The sequence below is a fragment of the Xiphophorus maculatus genome, chromosome 19, assembly GCF_002775205.1.
Source record: "Xiphophorus maculatus strain JP 163 A chromosome 19, X_maculatus-5.0-male, whole genome shotgun sequence".
Taxonomy (NCBI): domain Eukaryota; kingdom Metazoa; phylum Chordata; class Actinopteri; order Cyprinodontiformes; family Poeciliidae; genus Xiphophorus; species Xiphophorus maculatus.
The window spans coordinates 25,551,884-25,570,325 of NC_036461.1; the positions used below are offsets into that span (position 1 = coordinate 25,551,884).

Here is an 18,442-nt window from a genome sequence, read left to right on the forward strand (position 1 = left end):
CTGTTTAATAACCGACCATGTTGGATCATTTCTTCTTTGGTTTCCTGACTTTGCTAACTTGTCACATTACCGATCTAGCTCTTCATCATGTGAGCTGAACGAAAAGCCCCAGAATAGCAACTCAAAAAGCCTTAGGGAGATTTTTTTTTTTCTGTTGTTTCTAAGGTCAAGTGCATCCCTCATATTTTGTTAAATACAAACTCCCTTACATTCCTAAAAATATAAAACAAACAATTCAAAAAAGGATCTGAAGAGTCGTACAAACATGTTCTTAGACATGAAACCTTACAGTTTTGGGATTATCGATAGATCTGGGAAAGAATAAAAGAAATCCTTTACAGCATCCGATCACATTTAGCAGGTGATTGGACGAGGAATCAATCACCTTTGTCTATCACAGAACAGCATCTGTCACCGTTACAGGAAGGCTAAGCCAATCAGATCAATGAAGGGCCGCGGGTCAGCAAATAGGAGGCAGCATTCTTCACAGTCCAGAATGAGCCTGAAGCCAGACATTCCTGCTCAAAAATGAATTTTTGCACATTTGCATGAAAGTCTCATCTGTGAAATACAGGAGCACAAAGAAAAAAAAAGAAAGAATAAAAGTAAAAACAGGGCTTGCATCGTGTTGTGTGGCATTAAGCAATATTATCATTGCGTCACTGCTGCAGTAGTTGACTAGCAATTGCTTTATTTCTACATCAGCGGCGCCTCATGCCTGCAGAACTTTTAAATATGTCCGTGGCGATCAGAGTTGAGCATGATTCGTAATGTATAGACAGGTTTACGTTTAGCTTTGGGACTGAAATGCAAATCAGGTACACAGTTCTTGACCAGTCGTTATCAAGCTTCACACTTTTATCTCACTCCCCTGAGTTGGAAGGCAAAAAAAAAACCCCCAAAAAAACCCCCACACTTCTTGAGCAGACACAGTGAGCGGTCCAGACAGCTTCCGGTTGACGAGCCGCGCCGATGCTTCTGGGATTGTAATCTCTCGATAACTGCGACGGCCGTGACGCCTCAGAAAGTAGCATATTTTTGTTTTTGCACAATCAATGGATCCAGAAAAGAGAAAAAGAAAATAAAAGAAAATCTCAAAAAAGCCTTAAAACAAAACGGAAAAAAACCCACCACATTTCATTTTTCAGTCATTGAACTGGTTTTTATACATGCACGGCAATTTTAAAAGTCAAGCTGCTTTAAAACCCTGACGACGTCGTGCCGCTGAAATGAGATGAATCCATCAGCCATGACAGTCCCAGGAGGATAAACTAATTAACATAAAGACGTGCATGTGATGATCAGAGTGACTGACGCTGCTGCGTGTTGCAATCGGTAAAAATCTACCTATTCCGGAGAATAATGCAGCCATTACCAGCAGGCCTTTAGATGTATACCTGTGGCCTAATGCGATTATCGGTCCTTCTGCATGTGCTTTCCAGATGCTTTCATTTTGTTGTGTGATTCCTAATAGAGTGCCTGGTGCTTCAGTTTTTTTTTTTCTACTTTCTCCCTACCGGGGCAGCAGCATTTGCATAGATAATAGCATGTTTTGAGTGCAGCCTGGTGTGCAGGCTCATTTGGGAACCACTTTCATGGATCGTGCGATCCTGTTTGGGGCAGGAAGAGCAGACACCAACTGAGCCAAATCAGAGTGCCGTCTCTCCACCCTGCAAACATTTTGGTTTTTTTTTTCATTCAAAACAATAAAAAAATAAAAATAAAAAGAAGCCTGCAACGCAATTTGGCCTCGCCTGGAGTGAACGTCTCCGCGCCGCTTCCCGTCTGGGTAGCCGGGTATTTAAAGGCAACGTCTGTTGCCAGGCAACTAGACGAAGGGCAGCGCTGTGTAATGGGAACATGGGAGGAAGAGGACAGCCCCCCCCAGCCCCAGCCCCATCCCACCACCTCGCTCCAATGGAAGAGAGCTGCGGAGCCGTTCCAGCTCTGACTGAACCCACAGCAGCCAACGCCCACGTCGGCCGCCACCATTACACCTGCAGACGTCACGCCATCCGGTGATGCTGCGGGCTCGGCGCAGAGCTGATGCTGCAGTTATCAGCCGGCGCCTATTAGAACAGGGGGGACGTCTGTGCCGCAGGGTGTTGGATTCGTCCACCTTTTAGGAGTCTCTTGATTATTTCCCAATGTCGGGGATTTATCTGTGCAATATCTCAGTAGCCACGCAATAAAATCTGTAATTTTACTCGATAACTGATTATCTGTCAGTAAAGTATCGCGTGTATTTTATGAGCGTGCAAGCGGGAGTTAGGGAACGGACTCTCCAAGCGCCTCTTCCTAACTACAGACGTCTCCGTACATGTTTGCGCTTTTGCAAAAGCCAGCAGCTGCAGACACGGTATTAATCATGGTCGTTTCTTACCATTCTGTTTCCGGGTGAATCCACGAAATCCGAGCCTTTGCATGAGATGGAGTTGGAGTTGGTGACAGTGTTGGATGGCATTGTTGAGACTTACAGGCTTTTATGGTGGGGGCCGAGAGGGGAGTTGAGGGGGGCAGATGTCAGATGAATGGCGGTGAGATTGGAGGGGGGGAAGTTTCCAGTGAAAATGAACTTCAAAAAGGAACCCAGAAAAAAAAAAATGATGAAATTAGAGATGACCCTTCTTGTCTTCTCTCCTAGAATAGAGGGAGACAAAAAAAATGACAAGGAGTTCATTAGAGTCAGTTTAAATGAAATAGGCGCAAATATTGTGATCAGTGGATGAGACAGATTTCGACGGTTTAGGTGACAAACGCGAACACGACTTTGAGGACTCTTGGGGAAAAACGTTTAAAGCTGCTATCTGGACGTTTTGGTAAAAATCACTGAAATTAATTTCGTATTCAGTCCATCGCCTACAGAACGACATGCTGTGCTCTTCTTTTCTATTTGTCTTGAGATTTACTTGTAAATAATTTATTCAAGATTAACTGCCCTAAAAAAAACCCCAAGCATGCCTCTGGTGACATCACATAAGGCATAAGGCAACTGATCTAATCTTTCCCCCCCCATTCTCTGTTAACGTGTTTTTATTCAAAATACTCAAAAGGTGTTTGTTTGACTTCTGTACAAGTGGAGCAAAAACGCAGTGGTTACATCTGCGACCATCGTGAAGCGGAGCAGGACAGAGACCGGAGTTCAGAATCTCTCTCGAAATCTCTCACAAGTTGTTCATCCATCACAGTGTTCACTAATGCTACCCGATCAGCTCGACTCTTATACCTCCTGTCACGTCATCAACCCAAAACATACAAAAAAGCAGAATTTTCTTCGTCCCGTTTATTCCGATTTTGTTTTGAAATGTTGCGGTGGGAATAAATACTTTGGGGCTGTAACGATTCCTCGAATGACTCGATTATTAAAATTTCTCGAGGAAAACATGTCTGCCTCGAAGCTTCGTTAAATTACGTTTGATTTTTTAGCGCACCGCGTTACGGCCGGGTCATTATTTGTGCTGGGCAGCGCTCTCACTTCCGTCTATGAGTTGTTGCTAAGTGCTAGCAGCACAACGTTGAATTTTCCGGGTTTTTGTCATTTTTCGGGGGACCAATAAGCATTCTTAAATTGCCTGGCGCGATGCTTAGAGTACGACAGCTTTTCTCCTTTCGGAACTGCCTGGTGGGCCGGTTCACAGCAATCGTTGGGAAGAGCGACGTATTTATATGACAGAGAAAGAAAAAGTGAGAGAGACTTACGATTATTCGATTAATCGTAAAAAGATAATCGATAGAGCACCCGATTACTAAAATCTTCTTCAAAACATTACCTTAATACCCACTTGTGTTTTTTCATTGTCAATCTATATTTACTAGCGAATGAATCCACTGTCTTTGAAATGCATCCCAGAAGAAACGGCTGCAGATATCGAGTGAGACTGTGTTTGTCTGACAGGTTGTTGAGTGGAACCAGTAACTGTAAAAAGGGGGTTGTGTTCAAGGGTGGAAGGAAATGTACAGCTGGGAAAAGTCCAAATTTGCATGAGGTTGTAGCGTCACTTTTTAGTGACGCACCAATCAAACGTCAAATGTTTTGCCTCGGATCGGTGCAACTCCACTAATGTAGTCCGCACTAAGAAACGCAAAGGCTGCCATCGACGTGTAACTTCTTCTTTTTATAGTCGATGCATTTATAAATGACATAGACTCAGCTATTTCTTTTTCACTCTTTCTCTCTCGCTTTTATAATAAGAATATTTAGTTGGTCTAAACCAGAGTCAGCAGGTAGAAAACTGAAAATCGGAACCAGCCAGAAAAAAAGCCTGATCGGTGCATTTCTAACAATCTCACACACACACACACACACACACACACAAAGACATCAGGATACACAGCTTGCACTGTGACCCATTTGTCTTTCCGTATAACTAATTATTTTATTTATTTATTTTTTTAAGTTTTCTCTCTCTAAAGCCAAAATCTTGTCAACTTTTCCATTAGTGTCGCAACATTAAAACATGAGGAGCTGCAGCAGCCTACCATCCCCTGCCCCCTGACACACTTGCATATTTCCTCACTTCAACTTGGCTTTACTCTGAGACTCAGATTTCTCTTTGTTGAGTTCACGTCACGCAGCTATAGGAACCACACTGGCTTCTATAGATCTACTGTATGGCGACTATATAGCCTGCAGGCCCGTTCACACCACCCGCACAGAGTGGCCGAGCTGTAGTCCTCATTGAATGGCCAGGGCGCTAATGTGTGGACTGTTTAATGCTGTGGGATTATTAAGACGTTGCAAGTATTTCTGTGCATTAATATTTCATCTGCACATGGGCTGAAGTTACTCCTCCAGCAGCCTGCCATGCGCACACAGCCGGAGCTCGCTGTCGTACTCGTGGAAATGTGATTTTTTTTTTTTTTTTTTAAAGAATAGCCACTTTCATGTCATTTGGGTGGACTCATTAAAAATGATCAATCGTCTGAAATGTATTCGTAAGCCACACAGGATGGGAGCTCTTTCTGCAGCCAAACAATGTGCTGTGAGATTTCTTTTTTCTGCCGATTTGGGGGTCACTCGGGCGTTTTTGTGGCTCCTAATTAGCCTTGCATCTAAGCCACATGCTTCCAGATAAGCCATCGCGTGGGGGGCATCTGAATTTCTAGTGGCTATCTCTTACAATTGCAAAGTTTTACACATCTTCTGCAGCATGGGAAGTCAGCAGTATGACCCAGGGGATGGTGGCCGTCTTACGGGCCACGGCTGCTGAAGGGTAAATCCCCCGTTATCTCCTTTTAGTCCGTCTACAGTGTTATTACGAAATCGCGAAGCCGGTCCTGTGGTCTAAATTACGGTCAAGTTCACCTCTGTATCTCCAGTGAGCATCCTCCGCAAGGAAAGCGACCCCCCACATTTCGCTATTTCCCCGTTTCCACCGAGCGCCTTCCGCTCTCGGGTTTTTTTTTTGTTTTTTTTTGTTCATAAAGGTTACCCTTCCTGCGCGGTTACGACAGAGCCGCGGCTTCAACGCGTCTAGAAAAAAAAAAAAAAAAAAGCGTGAATCACCGTGTGTTCGTTACCCAGTTCTCCCAAGTCCCAGGGCTGACCCTTTTTTGTCTCGCTTGCTCCCGGAGCCTCCTTCCTCTTTCGCCCCCGTCCTCCACCACCACCCCCGGCCTGACAGAACCTCCTCTCCAGACGCGCAGCAAGCACTACGGAGGCCCGGAGACGCCTCCGCGCCGCTCTTGCTTCCACCGGGTCCTAAACACTGTCGAGTTAAGAAATGCTGGCTTTGCTTCATTTTAAAGGTTATAGATACTTCTGTGACCTACAATTTTGAGGATAGTAAGTTCATGCTAGCAAGTTTATTATTTGGCTTCAAATTAGTCTTTCGTCACGGACAGCGACTGAGACCGGAACGGGGCTCGAACCAGCGACAAGACGAACCTGTCAACATTAACGTTGTATCTTCTCGTCGACAAGGACATGAGATACATGAATAACGAGACAACAAAGTCATAATTATGAGGGGGTTCTTAAAGTTCATGAGATAGCAAAAATCCCGCCTACAATTATAAATGTCCATGACAAATGTAGATATGAAATTACTTACATTCATTCAAGTTTGTTTCTGATAGGAAATGAGGCAGCACCTCTAAGGAGCATTCATTTTGAAAACGATAGTATACCTGTTTTTGTTCACGTTATTTTAAAAATGATTAATTTTATATAGTAACCAAATTCCTATTTACAATAACAAGCTGGCAGAGAAGGCGACATGTTGAAAATTTGATGCATCCTTCTTAATAATCAATTAAACGTTCTAACGTCTAATAATAGATCATAACAACAATAAAACTTTAACGTCTCATATCAAAGCAGATCATTGATCATAAAACTACTGAGCTTTTAACATTTAATAAACTGTTAAAAGCCCAAGCAAACTCCCCCCTCTCTCTCTCTCTCTCTCTCTCTCTCTTTCTCTCTCTCTCTCTCTCTCTCTCTCTCTCTCTCTCTCTCTCTCTCTCTCTCTCTCTCTCTCTCTCTCTCTATATATATATATATATATATATATATATATATATATATATATATATATATATATATATATATACAGTACAGACCAAAAGTTTGGACACACCTTCTAATTCAATGGGTTTTCTTTATTTTCATGACTATTTATAAGGCAAGAAATCCCACTTATTAACCTGACAGGGCAGGTTGACCTATGAAGTGAAAACCATTTCAGGTGACGACCTCTTGAAGCTCATCAAGAAAATGCAGAGTGTGTGCAAAGCAGTAATCACAGCAAAAGGTTGCTACTTTGAAGAAACTAGAATATAAGGGGTATTTTCAGTTGTTTTACACTTTTTTGTTTAGTGCATATTTCCACTTGTGTTATTCATAGTTTCTACCCCATGGAAACAAGAAGTCATGGGTTACTGAAATCCTAGAAACAACTGTAAGTGTAAGTGTAAATAAAGTAGTAAAGCTAAAATTTAAAACATGCCTTGGTTCCATTATCTATATGAAATGTCAACCAAGTGTTCAATTGGTGATTTGGTCAAAAATGTTCCTAGCATGGGAATTCACTCCTCGCCTATTAGAATTAGAAGTAAATTATTGACTGAATGAATGCTAAACTAGGACACTGTATTCCACATTCTTTATAGCATACTATAATACATAAACTGACTTCACAAACAATGCATTGATATCTACAAGAAAACGTACTGCTGCTGCTACCTTTTGTTTTTCACGTTTGTTACTGTTGTCGATAAGGCTGTACTGGTTATATAAAAAAAATAGCAAGAAAAGCAGTGCCAAAAACGAGACGGTAACAACGTAACAGTGGGAAGGATGCAGCCGACAAGTTGGAAAAATGAGCTTCTAGCGACACCTGCTGTTGGGAGAAGGCTGTGATTCGGGCGATCCGTGTGGGACTCTTTATACATAGTGTGTTATGATGATTATGTCGCTAAAAGTATGTAAATGGTGTACAAAGTGTTGAAACGTGCAGTGCTTTATATATATATATATGGACTTTATTTGATAGAGCAACATAAAGCAGTGCATTTTTGGAAAGTAGAGAAAAAATATACATTGTTGTCCTTTACTTTCTATTGCTACTTTTTACTTTTGTAAAATTCTTAAAAGTGTGGCACACATTTGCATTTACACAACCATAGTTAATACTTATGCTTATCCATTTTTGTTGGAATTGTTCTGTTCACTTTTGTTTAGAAATTGCTCAATCTCAGTCAGAGGAGACTGACTGAGATGCAATGTAATAGATTTTCATGAAGAAAATGTAGGTCTGAACTTTGACAGGGCCATTCTCAGATCACCTCTAGTGCCTAGTCCTGCTGGAAGGTGAACCTCATCTCATCTCATCTCATCTCATCTCATCTCATCTCATCTCATCTCATCTCATCTCCCGTCCTTTTTTAATTTAATGTTTGGTTCAAAAAGAGCCAACTCCTGCCCCAATAGCAAAAATTCAGCTTTTGGGTCAAATTAGAAATAAAGTTTTTGGATTCTGGTGCATAAATATTTGCATGTTTTCCCTTGCGGGTACGGCTTCCTCCCCCAGTTAAAAAAAACAAAAAAAAACAAAACAAACCATGACGGTTAATTGGCACTGAAAAGTATTTCCATCCAACAGCAGACGAGAAAACACGAAAAGACCAACGCGATTCATATTTTAAATCTTTTTAATATATCTCACATTTGATGTATTTACAGAGAAAAAACAAACAAAAAAAAAACAACTGTGGTTTTGTGACATAAAACTATGTTTCGTCAAATCAACATGAGAACGAATGCACACAAGAAGCGTAAAGCGTACAGAACACACACATATTTAAATAACGTCAGGGAAGCTGTGCTGTCTGCTTTGCACCTTGTCTCTGCGAAAAACGAAAGAAAAAACAAAAAGGATTACAGTGTATGCACCGCTGTGTGACCAGCTGCGTTAACCCGAGTTTGGTCTGACAGGGCGGGATACACACAATATTGCCTCAGGACAAGTTCAAATAAAATGAATCACTCTGGAATATATATATGTATAAGGAATATATATATTTCCCCCATTTTGATAATAATAGTATAACTCTTAAATGCGTCTTTTTTTTTTTTCAGCAGCAGATGACTTTCCATCCCCAGGCGTTCAGTGAACAGATCAAGGTCGACGACAGACTAATAATGCAGATATACTTTGATATATACCTGTGTTTTTTCTATGACACACAACACCTGCAAACAGTTTGGCACAAATGTAAAGGCTGAGCGTAAGACCACCCCGCCCACCATCCCCATCTCAAAAAACACGAGAAAATAATCGACAAGTAAATAAAATCTCTACAAAGTCACAGACTAAAAGCTTGACACAGACAGAGGCTGACAGATTATCTCGTTTGCTGAATGGTTACTTTATACAGCACTTTACAGTACAGCTACAGGCACAAACTGAAAGAACAGAACAGGAAGATTAAGAGTTGCGATAAAATGCAGGATCAGAATGAAAGGGGAAAGGGTCACATTTGTCTTTGTTTGTTTTAAATCTCAGCGTTGTCACAAATAATTTGTGGGCCGAAACATGTTTTACAGCAGCAGTGGTTAAAATGATTCTTCCTGCTTTCAAATGAAAGTGTCCCAGGTGATCAGCGGTTTTTGATAAACCCATTACAACAACTAGACTCCATCAATGTTGCAGAGCAGAAGCATAGAAATAAAAAGACAATATACATTAAAACAGAGAAAAAAAGAGAGGGGAAAAAAAAATAATCAACATTTAGAACGGCAACAGAGGAGCCTCTTTTTGTTTTTTCCTTAACACAGTGTCGCTGAAACCTCTTATGTAGCTTACAGGACAGGCTTAGTGCGTGAACCAGAAATGGAAACAAACAAAAAGCAAAATCTTCTGCAGTTCAGTTAAAAAAGGATTAAAGAACTGAACTATAACCCAGAAAATGCACATTTGTTTTTACAGACGGCCACATTAAACAACATGGAATCAAACCAAAAACTTACATGTAAAGGTAAAACGGTTTGATAACTTGTGTGACTTTGAATAAGCATGGCCAACTGGTTCACAGCCTCTGTTAACACAACACTTTGCTTTGCCAAACGACACAGTCACCCACAGACAAAAGCATTTCTAACCAAACAGCACTTAAGAAAAACTCCTCTCCTAAAATCCCTGACGACACATTTCATGGCACCCTTGATAGAGACGGGTACAAAGCCCTGCAGTGGATCCATCTTTAATCGTCAATGAAAATTTAGAGAAATCTTCGCTCTGAATTGTTTATTTTTATTTTTTACTTTTGTTACCATCCTGCTCGCTGTGCAGCACCGCAGATTAAACATGCAAAGTCGTCCATCGGAGTGGCTAAAAGAAATTAAGTTCCTGTCATATCATATTTATGACCTAAGGAAACAGAAAAGGTATTGATTAATCATTAGAACTCCCTAGAAACGCTGATCAGCAACAAGAAAAAAAAAGTCAAGATTGTATTGAAAAAACACGTCTCGGATATATATTTTAATTTATTAAATAATGGGATTGTTAGGAGTACAGATAATTAGTAATTCAATTAAACATAATTATTTCTTAACGTGGAAGAAAATACCTTGAATTGAAGATAAGATTTGTCACATTTTTTTTAAAGTGAGGTTACAGAGCTGCAATAAAAGGCGATTTTTATTGTTAGGCTGTTTATCGTCTTCATGAAGGGTGCCAATAAAAGTGGCCATTACACAAATTACTCAATGCAAATCACTCATTCATTATTTGCTGATTGATTGATTTCTGCACAGGCATATAGAGTTTCTACCTAAAACAGATCAAAACTACTCATAAGATGTGCTTTGGGAAGTCCCGATAAAACCGCACAAATGTGATCCGAAGCAAGTCCAAATTCACTTATTGATTAAATAATCAATCCCAGTATTTCTCACATTTCAGGACTTTGAACAGCAAACCGTTAGCTCTGCAGTCCCTGAGCACATTTACCGTCATTGCACATAAACATTTTCTGCTCACTTTCATCGCCTAAATAAAGCTATTTGAAGCACTTCCTAGTTTTCTATGGCCTTCCAACCTCACACACTGAACGGGTGTTTACGTTGAAATTCTGACCTCGAGCTAACCCGCCCTGCGGCTAACCCGTTACCGCGCTAACCCGTTACCGCGCTAACCCGTTACCGCGCTAACGCGTTGCCTAGCAGCCACTCAGCGTCCTCTGGAAGGAGGCACCGTGCTGTGTTGAGCTAACAATGCCCTTCAGGCGGTATTCATTGGGAGTAAAGGAGACTTGGCTCGTTGTTGTGTTTTTTTTTATTTTTTTTTTGTTTGTTTGGCAATTAGCAGGGTGTTCACATGCACAGGTTATTCTGGACGCCAGCTGAGAGGTTTTTTTTTGGCTCTTCACACTGAAGCACTAGAAGAAAAAAAAGCCCAAATGTCAAATAATTTTTTGCACTGCATTATTCCCTGAAATTATTAGCTTTAGAATTGAGGTAAATTAGCTTGATTTGCTTTTTTGCCATAAGATTTATGAGATCGTTTGTATACAAACGCCAGCCTGTCTTTATCTCCTGTCATTTGTTCTGTGTTTTAAATTAAGTTTATCTCGCGTGACAACAGTCACATAAATCTAAGTTGAACAATTTCACAACTGGTTTTCAGAGGTGACAAGTTTCACAAGAGCCTGTGGTAGTTTTACAGTCAGTGACTTTCAACTACAGGAATCATTTCCAAAAAACTAGGCCGCCATTACCCGCCTGTGTCGCCACTGATAAAGGGTAACAATATATTACCAGGGTAGAAATGTATTCTAGAAAATAAAACAGGAACCTTTGTATGGCGCTTTAGGGAGGGAGAGTCCCAAGCATTCAAAACTAAATGTTTTCAACTTCGTAAGTCAGCTTTATCAGTTTAACATAGCTCTTGCCTCATAATTTCTCTTTTCTATTAAAGATTTAAAATCACCAGCATATCTTTGGAAGCATCTGTGCTGAAAGAGGGAGTCGATCTTTTAGTCCAAAATGAAAGCACTTATCAAAAGATGAAAATTCAGGGGAATAAACATTCCTGGTTTCACAGTAGCAGCAAAGGAACCTTAAGCAGGCATTTGCTTATTCCTCTGGCAGGCTCTCTCCATCACATAAAGCATGGCAGTAAAGCAAATTCTAAAAAAACAGTAATAATTAAAAATAAACATATAAATAAATAGTGCCTCCTCAAGCTTCTTCTCACAGTAACAAGCCCAAAGACCCAGAATTTCCCCTGTGCAAGTAAACACAGCTAGCATGAACTTGGAGGACACTTCTGACACCACAGCTGTCTTCACAACACCATCAAAGACCCGGCATAGCGTTGTACAGTACAGTAGCTAAATCCAGACATGAGTGCAACTTCATGCAAAAACCTGAAAAAAAAAAGAAAACAAACATCATAAATAAATGTAAACCACTCCAAAAAAAAAAAGAGAGAGAAAAAGCCATGACAGAGAGCAGGTGGTATCAGGACGTCTCCTCGGTGAGAAGGCTCCGTGTGTTTACAGTAGTTTATGTACAGGACGATCTGCTGGAGTGGGAGATAAAAAGCACAGCAAGCCATTCTTCCCACTCATGAGGTTCTGGTAATTTTTACAGCAGGTTTTTTTTTTTTTTTTGCCTTGTTTGTTTTGTTTACAGGACAACATACACACTTGGTAATTAGACACATCTTGCTAGGCGCAAGGTGTGACGACTTCTTTTTTTTTTTCTTCTTTTTTTTCACACAGTGAAATTATTTTTAGATTAGATGCATGCATTACTCTACGTGCTAATGCCAGGGGCTTCCTGCTGATGCCGAGTCTTCCCAGTCGATGACCGGATGTCCTCGCAGGCCGGGGTAGGGATCTCTTCCCCTCAGTGCTTTTGTACCCTCAGTGTGCCTGGGCGCACAAACAGAGCATGTTCAGCGCCACCGACGACCCCGAAGGGCGAATGAATGAAAATCTGTCTCGGCGGCAAAGCGCCTCTCTCTACTGTTAATTTCTTTTGGGGCCGAGAAAGGCAGCAGTAGGGCGTTTAATAGAGCCAGATGAGTTTATTATTAGCCGGTGTCGGTGCCGTGCAGAGTGCTTCCAGGCCACGTAAATACAGCAACAACACAGTCATTAGTGGAAGCAGATGCTGTTTCTGCACCAGGAAGTGCTCGCACTTCAGTTTTTCATGTTTAGCGCGCTTGTCACAAAGTCAATAATGAAGTGCAATCGCTTAATTTCATTTAATTAACTCAAGAGTCCTCTTAACGTGTCGCTTTTTCTTCCCTTGATAAATGTTATAAAATAAAAAGGAAAAAAAAAGTAGAAATGTAAAAAATATATAAATTCTAGAGTTGATGTCTAATAGCTGATTAAACTGGTTAGTTATTCCATCGTTTACATATTATTTGTTAAAACTCTAAAATAATTTTGTGTTAGGTGTGACACACATGATTAACTTTCGTACAGTTAGAAGACTAATGGATCAGCAAGTACCTGGACCCACCTCTGTCTCCACCATTCCTCATGTTGGTCTCCTCGTCCTCCGCCGCGTCATCCACTTTGAAAACAAACACAGCCGAACATTTCAGACGCAACGACTTGGGTTAAATGGAAGTGGAAGATTCCTTGAACACAGACTGGAGGCCGACCTGAGTGGAGCTCCTTCACCAGCGATGACATGGTGTTTGTGATTGAGTCAGCAGCAACTAAAAGATCGTTCCGAAGGTTTCTGGGTACACCTAAGGAGCAGTAAGATGGACCATCATTAGTTCTGTCCTGCTTTGCAACATGTTGCCTTTCAGCTGCGTTACCGTTTAGGCATTTCTCTAGTTTTGCGTCAATATTTTTGGAAGCTCCATGATTCTCAGCGGGTTTTTACATCAGTGTTTTCTTTTTTGTAAGGAGTTGGATTCGACTCACCCTGAGAAAAGGCCTCCAGCACGTCTCCTCCCACGCCTGCAAGGCAGTCCTGCGGTGTGTGAGTCGGGGTGGACCCGGCCGAGGTGGAGCGAATGGGCATGGGCATGGAGCAGCCGGCACCGTGGCTGGGAGAAGAATGAGGGGAGCCTCCAGACTGGGACTGCGAAAGGCAAAATCAGTCAAAAACACTTAAACAACCTATTTACTGCATTATTAACCTCTTCTTTTTTACAATGTTAGCATATAGGCAGATAGAAAACAGATAAGTGAATAAACAAAACAGGAAATCTTGCACATAAGTCAAATGTTCTAACGTAACAACCTAAAATAAATACTAAACATTAAATGTTAAAGCCCTGTATCTTTTAATGACAAGAAAAGTTCAGTAAAACTGAGATAAAGTTGCTCAAAATTTCTTATTTGTTCTTCATTTATTGGCATAAATGTGGCTTTAATGAGCGCATTTATGCCGCACAAAGGTGTCAGTGGTACAGAGCGCACACACGCGAGCCAATCAAATGCTGCAGCAATGACTTAATAATATCACCTCTGAGTCTCATACTGCGCAACGCAGACGCTCCGTCTGCACCGAGGAAAATTCACTTATTTCTGTGAGCAGAAAAATTGACATTTATGGACGTTGAACTTCCAGCTCAAGATGGTCAGACATTAAATATGTATAGGAAAAAATAAGAGTGCATTTCCTCACTAAGTCCTGATGCAGTTAGACAAAGTAAATTTGACACGGCTTGTCAGAGCTGACGTGAAATACTTAAGAAATGTCCATAACGTCCACATTTAAATGTACGGGTACGTACAGATCTTTACTGTCAGTTGTTCTCAGTTTTCTCTTCACGCGACACTGCTTGAGTTTCTCTCATTCAAACTCCTTCACTGAATCAGGAGGTTAATAAATGTGATGGGCCCTGTGCTGAGTCCGGACTAATAAAAGCACAGTATTCTTGAATTGGTTTGAACATATCATTGAACAGGATGACGCGAACCTTCATGCTCAGGTCCAACGGAAAAATATCTATGCGGTAGTCAGGAGTTGATGTCAATGAAAAATGTGATATTTTTCTAAGTCGATTTCACAAAACTTGTGCAAGCTGTGTCTGTGAGGAACAGGGGGAAGCGCAGAGACCATCGACTACTGTAAGGACTTTGCAAAGCGAATCGAGAGCAACTTACAGCCTGCTTCTGCTCCTCATCCTATCAGCCAACAAAGGTGAGCAGAGAGAAAGCGAGAAGAGCGAGAGCAACAAAATTAATGAAAAAAAGAAGGAGAAAGTGATTTCTGCATGCATTTTCACATGGCACACGTTTACATGGCATAACATCGAGGTAGTTTGTTGTGCTTGGAGAGGAAGACACATTTCATCTATTCAAATTCCAATTATCGGAGGTAGATTAGCAGCAACGAGCCAGTAAGAAAACCCAAAGAAGAGCAGCTGACCAAAGACATTTGATGCTCTACCTACGTTGGGGGTCTCGTCCTCCCACCTGCAGGTAAAGCTTCTTGAATCAGGAGGCGGTCTTACCTTCAGCAGCCTCATCAGACCCTCCAGCTGGACCATCAGCTCCCGCCGGCTCTCCTGCAAGGCCGACATGCGCCTCTCCAGCTCATCCTTCCTGTGTCTGTGGACGGCAGGTAACACGGTTCACGTTTCAGGTTTGTTCATTCGCGCGTGGATTTTGGGTAAAAACAGCAGTCTGCGTTCTAGCTAGAGTGCAAAACCAAAACAACAACAACAACAAAAAAGTGAAGTTGACCCTAAAAGTTTTTGATAGATTTGTGGTAAATTGAAAGTTATTTATTTCTATGAAAAAGAAAAAAAAAATCTGACTCAGTACCGAGTTTGTTTGTTTTTTTAATCCTTCTAATTATTGTTTTTAGACAGGAGCACAAAGAATTATTTTTTAAACCAACCTGACACATGTACACAAAAGAAATACATAAATTAGAGTAAACTGAAATCCTTCATTTGTGTTGGGGCTTGTTAGCACCCTCTGCTGGTTATAGTGTTTAACTGCATATTTCCAGATATTTTGAACCAGATATTTAGAAACTTCCGTCCGGGACATTATAGCAGCAGATCAGTAAGGGAACAGAGAAGACTAAAAAAAAACAAAAAAAACAAAACAATAACATAATTTTGAATATTGCCAATGTGAAAAAAACTGTTGTGTTAGTTTGGAATCTTTTTTCCCCTTACAAGTCATTTTCTTGTTCTTGTTTTGGGTCAAACTTAAATGTTACAAAAACCCTACATTTTATCTAAAACAAAGATAACCCGATTGAACGAAATGCAGTTCTCACATCCTGTTCATCATAGCAAAAACTACGATTAAAATAACTTTGGCAAAAATGGAAGCTTCTGCTTGTGGCCTACGCAAAACATGCATAGGCCGTAACGTTTCTACCTCTGTTCACTTTCTACAAGTGGTTTTTGATTTATTATTTAGGACAGAGCACACACACACATAGAAGATGTTCTTTGAGGCTGTGTAGCCTGTTGTTCCTGCAGAAGTCTCTTCCAAGAACATAACCTAGCGGCGACCCCAAGCTCTGCGGCACGACAGAAAATTATTTCAGGAAAGAAAAAGAGAAGAGACCAGAGGTGTTTTCAGGCATGTTTGGGCCCTCTACTTGTGTGTGTCTTCCTGTTATCGTCAGCTCAGCGATGCTGCATCACGTGTGGTTTCAGCGGCGGGCTCGTACCTGAGGAGTCGCAGCTCGGTCAGGAGCGTGGGGTTCTGCTGGGCTTTTTCTGGCGTGGGCTGAGAGGCCTGTTCATGCTCCAAACGGAGCCTCTGGATCTCCTGCAAGATCTCCCTGAATTGGGGAAATATATTTTAAACGTAATAGAAATTTTTTTTCCCCCTCTTCCCCCACAACGAGAAAACTGAATTAGGTTAAGTAATGAAGCGGACCTGTTTTTGTTCTCCAGCTCTGCGATCAGCTGTCTCTGTTGCTTATTGGCATCGAAGTTGAAACCCAGGTCTGTTGGAGGACACTGTTGCTGCAACACAAAACACCTCTCAATAAAACCAGTGAGAAAAGTTACAAATACAGCAAGAGTGTTCATGCTTTTTAACGTTTTGTCATGATATAGCCACAGGCGTGAACTGAAGAGTGGAAGGAAAAACTGACATATGGGTTTTCAAACCTTTTTACCAATGGAAATCTGAAAAGTGTGGTGTGCATTTTTATTCAGCTCGCCACAGTCACTAACTGGGAATTTTTCGTCTAGTTTCCAGTGCAGATGTCTTAATGTTTAATAATACCGTCGAAGGTTGTCATGGACGTGACGTGTTTAAAAGGCTACTGTAGCGAAAATGGAAGCATACTGAGTGCTCATTTCAACTCAGTTGGACAGCACAGACATTCAACTTTATAAAAATAGTGTTTTTATACTGGTTTTGCTTTTTTTTTTTTACTTTCAAATAAAGCCAGATTTATGATAAATCATTTTCACTATAATTTTGTGCACATTTTTCGCCTTTGCTGCCCCTTCAGTGAACATTTTGTGACCAGGAAATGCTTGAATGCAATATGACACCCATTTTCCAGATTTCCTCAAATGCACCATATTTCTAAAACAAGCAATGAAAATTTTTTAGTCTGTATTTTAGCATGAGAGACGTGGTGAGAGAGGCTCTGGAAAGAGTTTCAGAGACGGGATGAGAACGGAGCGGAGTGACGTTTTGGATTTTACTAGGAGTGTTTTGAATGAGTATTTTTAAGACTATAAGTGTGTTAGAGTTTGTGAGTGTGTGTGTGTGTGTGCAGATCCACGACCAGAGAGTTAAGAAAAAAACTAACTTACAAGTAACTTTTTAGCAACATAACGGAGCCTGTTTTAAGTCAATAATTGCTTAATATCAGCAAAAAAAGAAGTTCCACTTGCAAATTTTTCACTTAAAACACGAGAAAATGCCTTGCTATAAGTTGAATAATCTGCAAGCTGAACTTTATTATTTACTAGCTGAGTTTTTTTTGAAGGAAATTGGTTGTGGTGGGTTTTATTTTGGGGTATCACCATAACATTTCAAATTTTTATGTGTCAAAAATGTGAAAACCATGTGTCACTTCCTTCCACTTCACAACTATGCACCACTTTGTGTTGGTCTGTTCCATAAAAGTCCCCAGATTACACTGAGGTTTGTGGTTTTAAAAAGAAAAAAAAAGCTCCTAACTTTGGGATCCGACATGAACACAAATTTTCAGAGAAGTATACAACAACAAAAATGAACTTTTCGACCATTTTCCGGCAACCGAGAGGCATGTGAAGATGAAAACAATAGCTTCTATGACTAAGAGATTTGAAACACAGCTTGACTGCAACCCTTTGAGTCTTTCTGTGAGGCACTTACTGTGGAGTTGCCTGCCTCAGCTGCCAGGCGCGCAGCGTATCGTGCGATGAGCCGGTGCTCTTCATCTAACCGGCTGGGACTCTCCAAAACACTGACCAAAGTCAAACACAGAGCAAAACATCAAACATATACGCAGTCAATCTGATCATATGCAGAAAAAAGTATTTCAACAAATCAATTCAGGAGTACAGAATTGGTAGAAAACGAGCAAAAAAAGATTAGAGGAATGAAACGATGATGACTGGACAAGCAGCATGCAGGCTGCTTTTATGACAGTTACGAGTATCCGCTTTGGTCATTTCAGCCAAGAAAAGAGATTTCAAATATTGTCCAAGAGTTTAAATGATCATGGGCGGGACATATGGTGTGGGCAGATGATGGGACATATGCTGCTTTTCCCTCCGCAGGTCATCTCCAAGCGGGGAGGGAAAGAGAGCTCAAACGGTGCGGGGAGCATTTCCAGTTCCAACTGGAGGACGACCAACGGCCAACAATTAAACTCAGAGTGGCTGTAAAGCTGCTGCATCGACTAACAGTGCTGAGCGACTTCTCTAACCGAACCAGACCAACCCAGCAAAAAGTGGCTTTGTTGTGCCTCTTTTACTAAGTATTGGATGCCAATTTAAGGCCCCAGATCATCAAAGGAACTTTAATATCCTACAAACAT

General features: G+C 41.0%; 2 protein-coding genes across 8 annotated transcripts in view; both read right to left on the bottom strand.

Annotated features, from left to right (window-relative positions):
* Window positions 1–5,650, bottom strand: part of LOC102219886 (DNA (cytosine-5)-methyltransferase 3A) — a 46,550-nt gene extending 40,900 nt beyond the window's left edge. For 2 of the 3 annotated variants that reach the window (XM_023353160.1, XM_005799291.2), the window contains exons 1-2: window positions 5,521–5,650; window positions 2,384–2,640 (exon numbers count right to left, since the gene is read on the bottom strand). In XM_023353160.1, coding sequence (XP_023208928.1) covers window positions 2,384–2,464 — 81 coding nt within the window. In that variant the 5' untranslated portion in view covers window positions 2,465–2,640; window positions 5,521–5,650. Of the gene's footprint in view, window positions 1–2,383; window positions 2,641–5,506 lie in introns of all 3 variants that reach the window. The other variant, XM_023353159.1, reaches the window with a different exon arrangement.
* A 2,667-nt stretch (window positions 5,651–8,317) lies between these two features.
* Window positions 8,318–18,442, bottom strand: part of dtnb (dystrobrevin beta) — a 39,684-nt gene continuing 29,559 nt past the window's right edge. For 3 of the 5 annotated variants that reach the window (XM_014468852.2, XM_023352728.1, XM_023352727.1), the window contains 9 exons: window positions 17,776–17,866; window positions 16,333–16,421; window positions 16,121–16,234; window positions 14,940–15,036; window positions 14,590–14,610; window positions 13,399–13,558; window positions 13,128–13,217; window positions 12,973–13,036; window positions 8,318–12,384 (listed from right to left, as the gene is read on the bottom strand). In XM_014468852.2, the coding sequence (XP_014324338.1) occupies window positions 12,273–12,384; window positions 12,973–13,036; window positions 13,128–13,217; window positions 13,399–13,558; window positions 14,590–14,610; window positions 14,940–15,036; window positions 16,121–16,234; window positions 16,333–16,421; window positions 17,776–17,866 (838 nt within the window). In that variant the 3' untranslated portion in view covers window positions 8,318–12,272. The remainder of the gene's footprint in view (window positions 12,385–12,972; window positions 13,037–13,127; window positions 13,218–13,398; window positions 13,559–14,589; window positions 14,611–14,939; window positions 15,037–16,120; window positions 16,235–16,332; window positions 16,422–17,775; window positions 17,867–18,442) is intronic. The other 2 variants (XM_023352730.1, XM_023352729.1) reach the window with 2 other exon arrangements.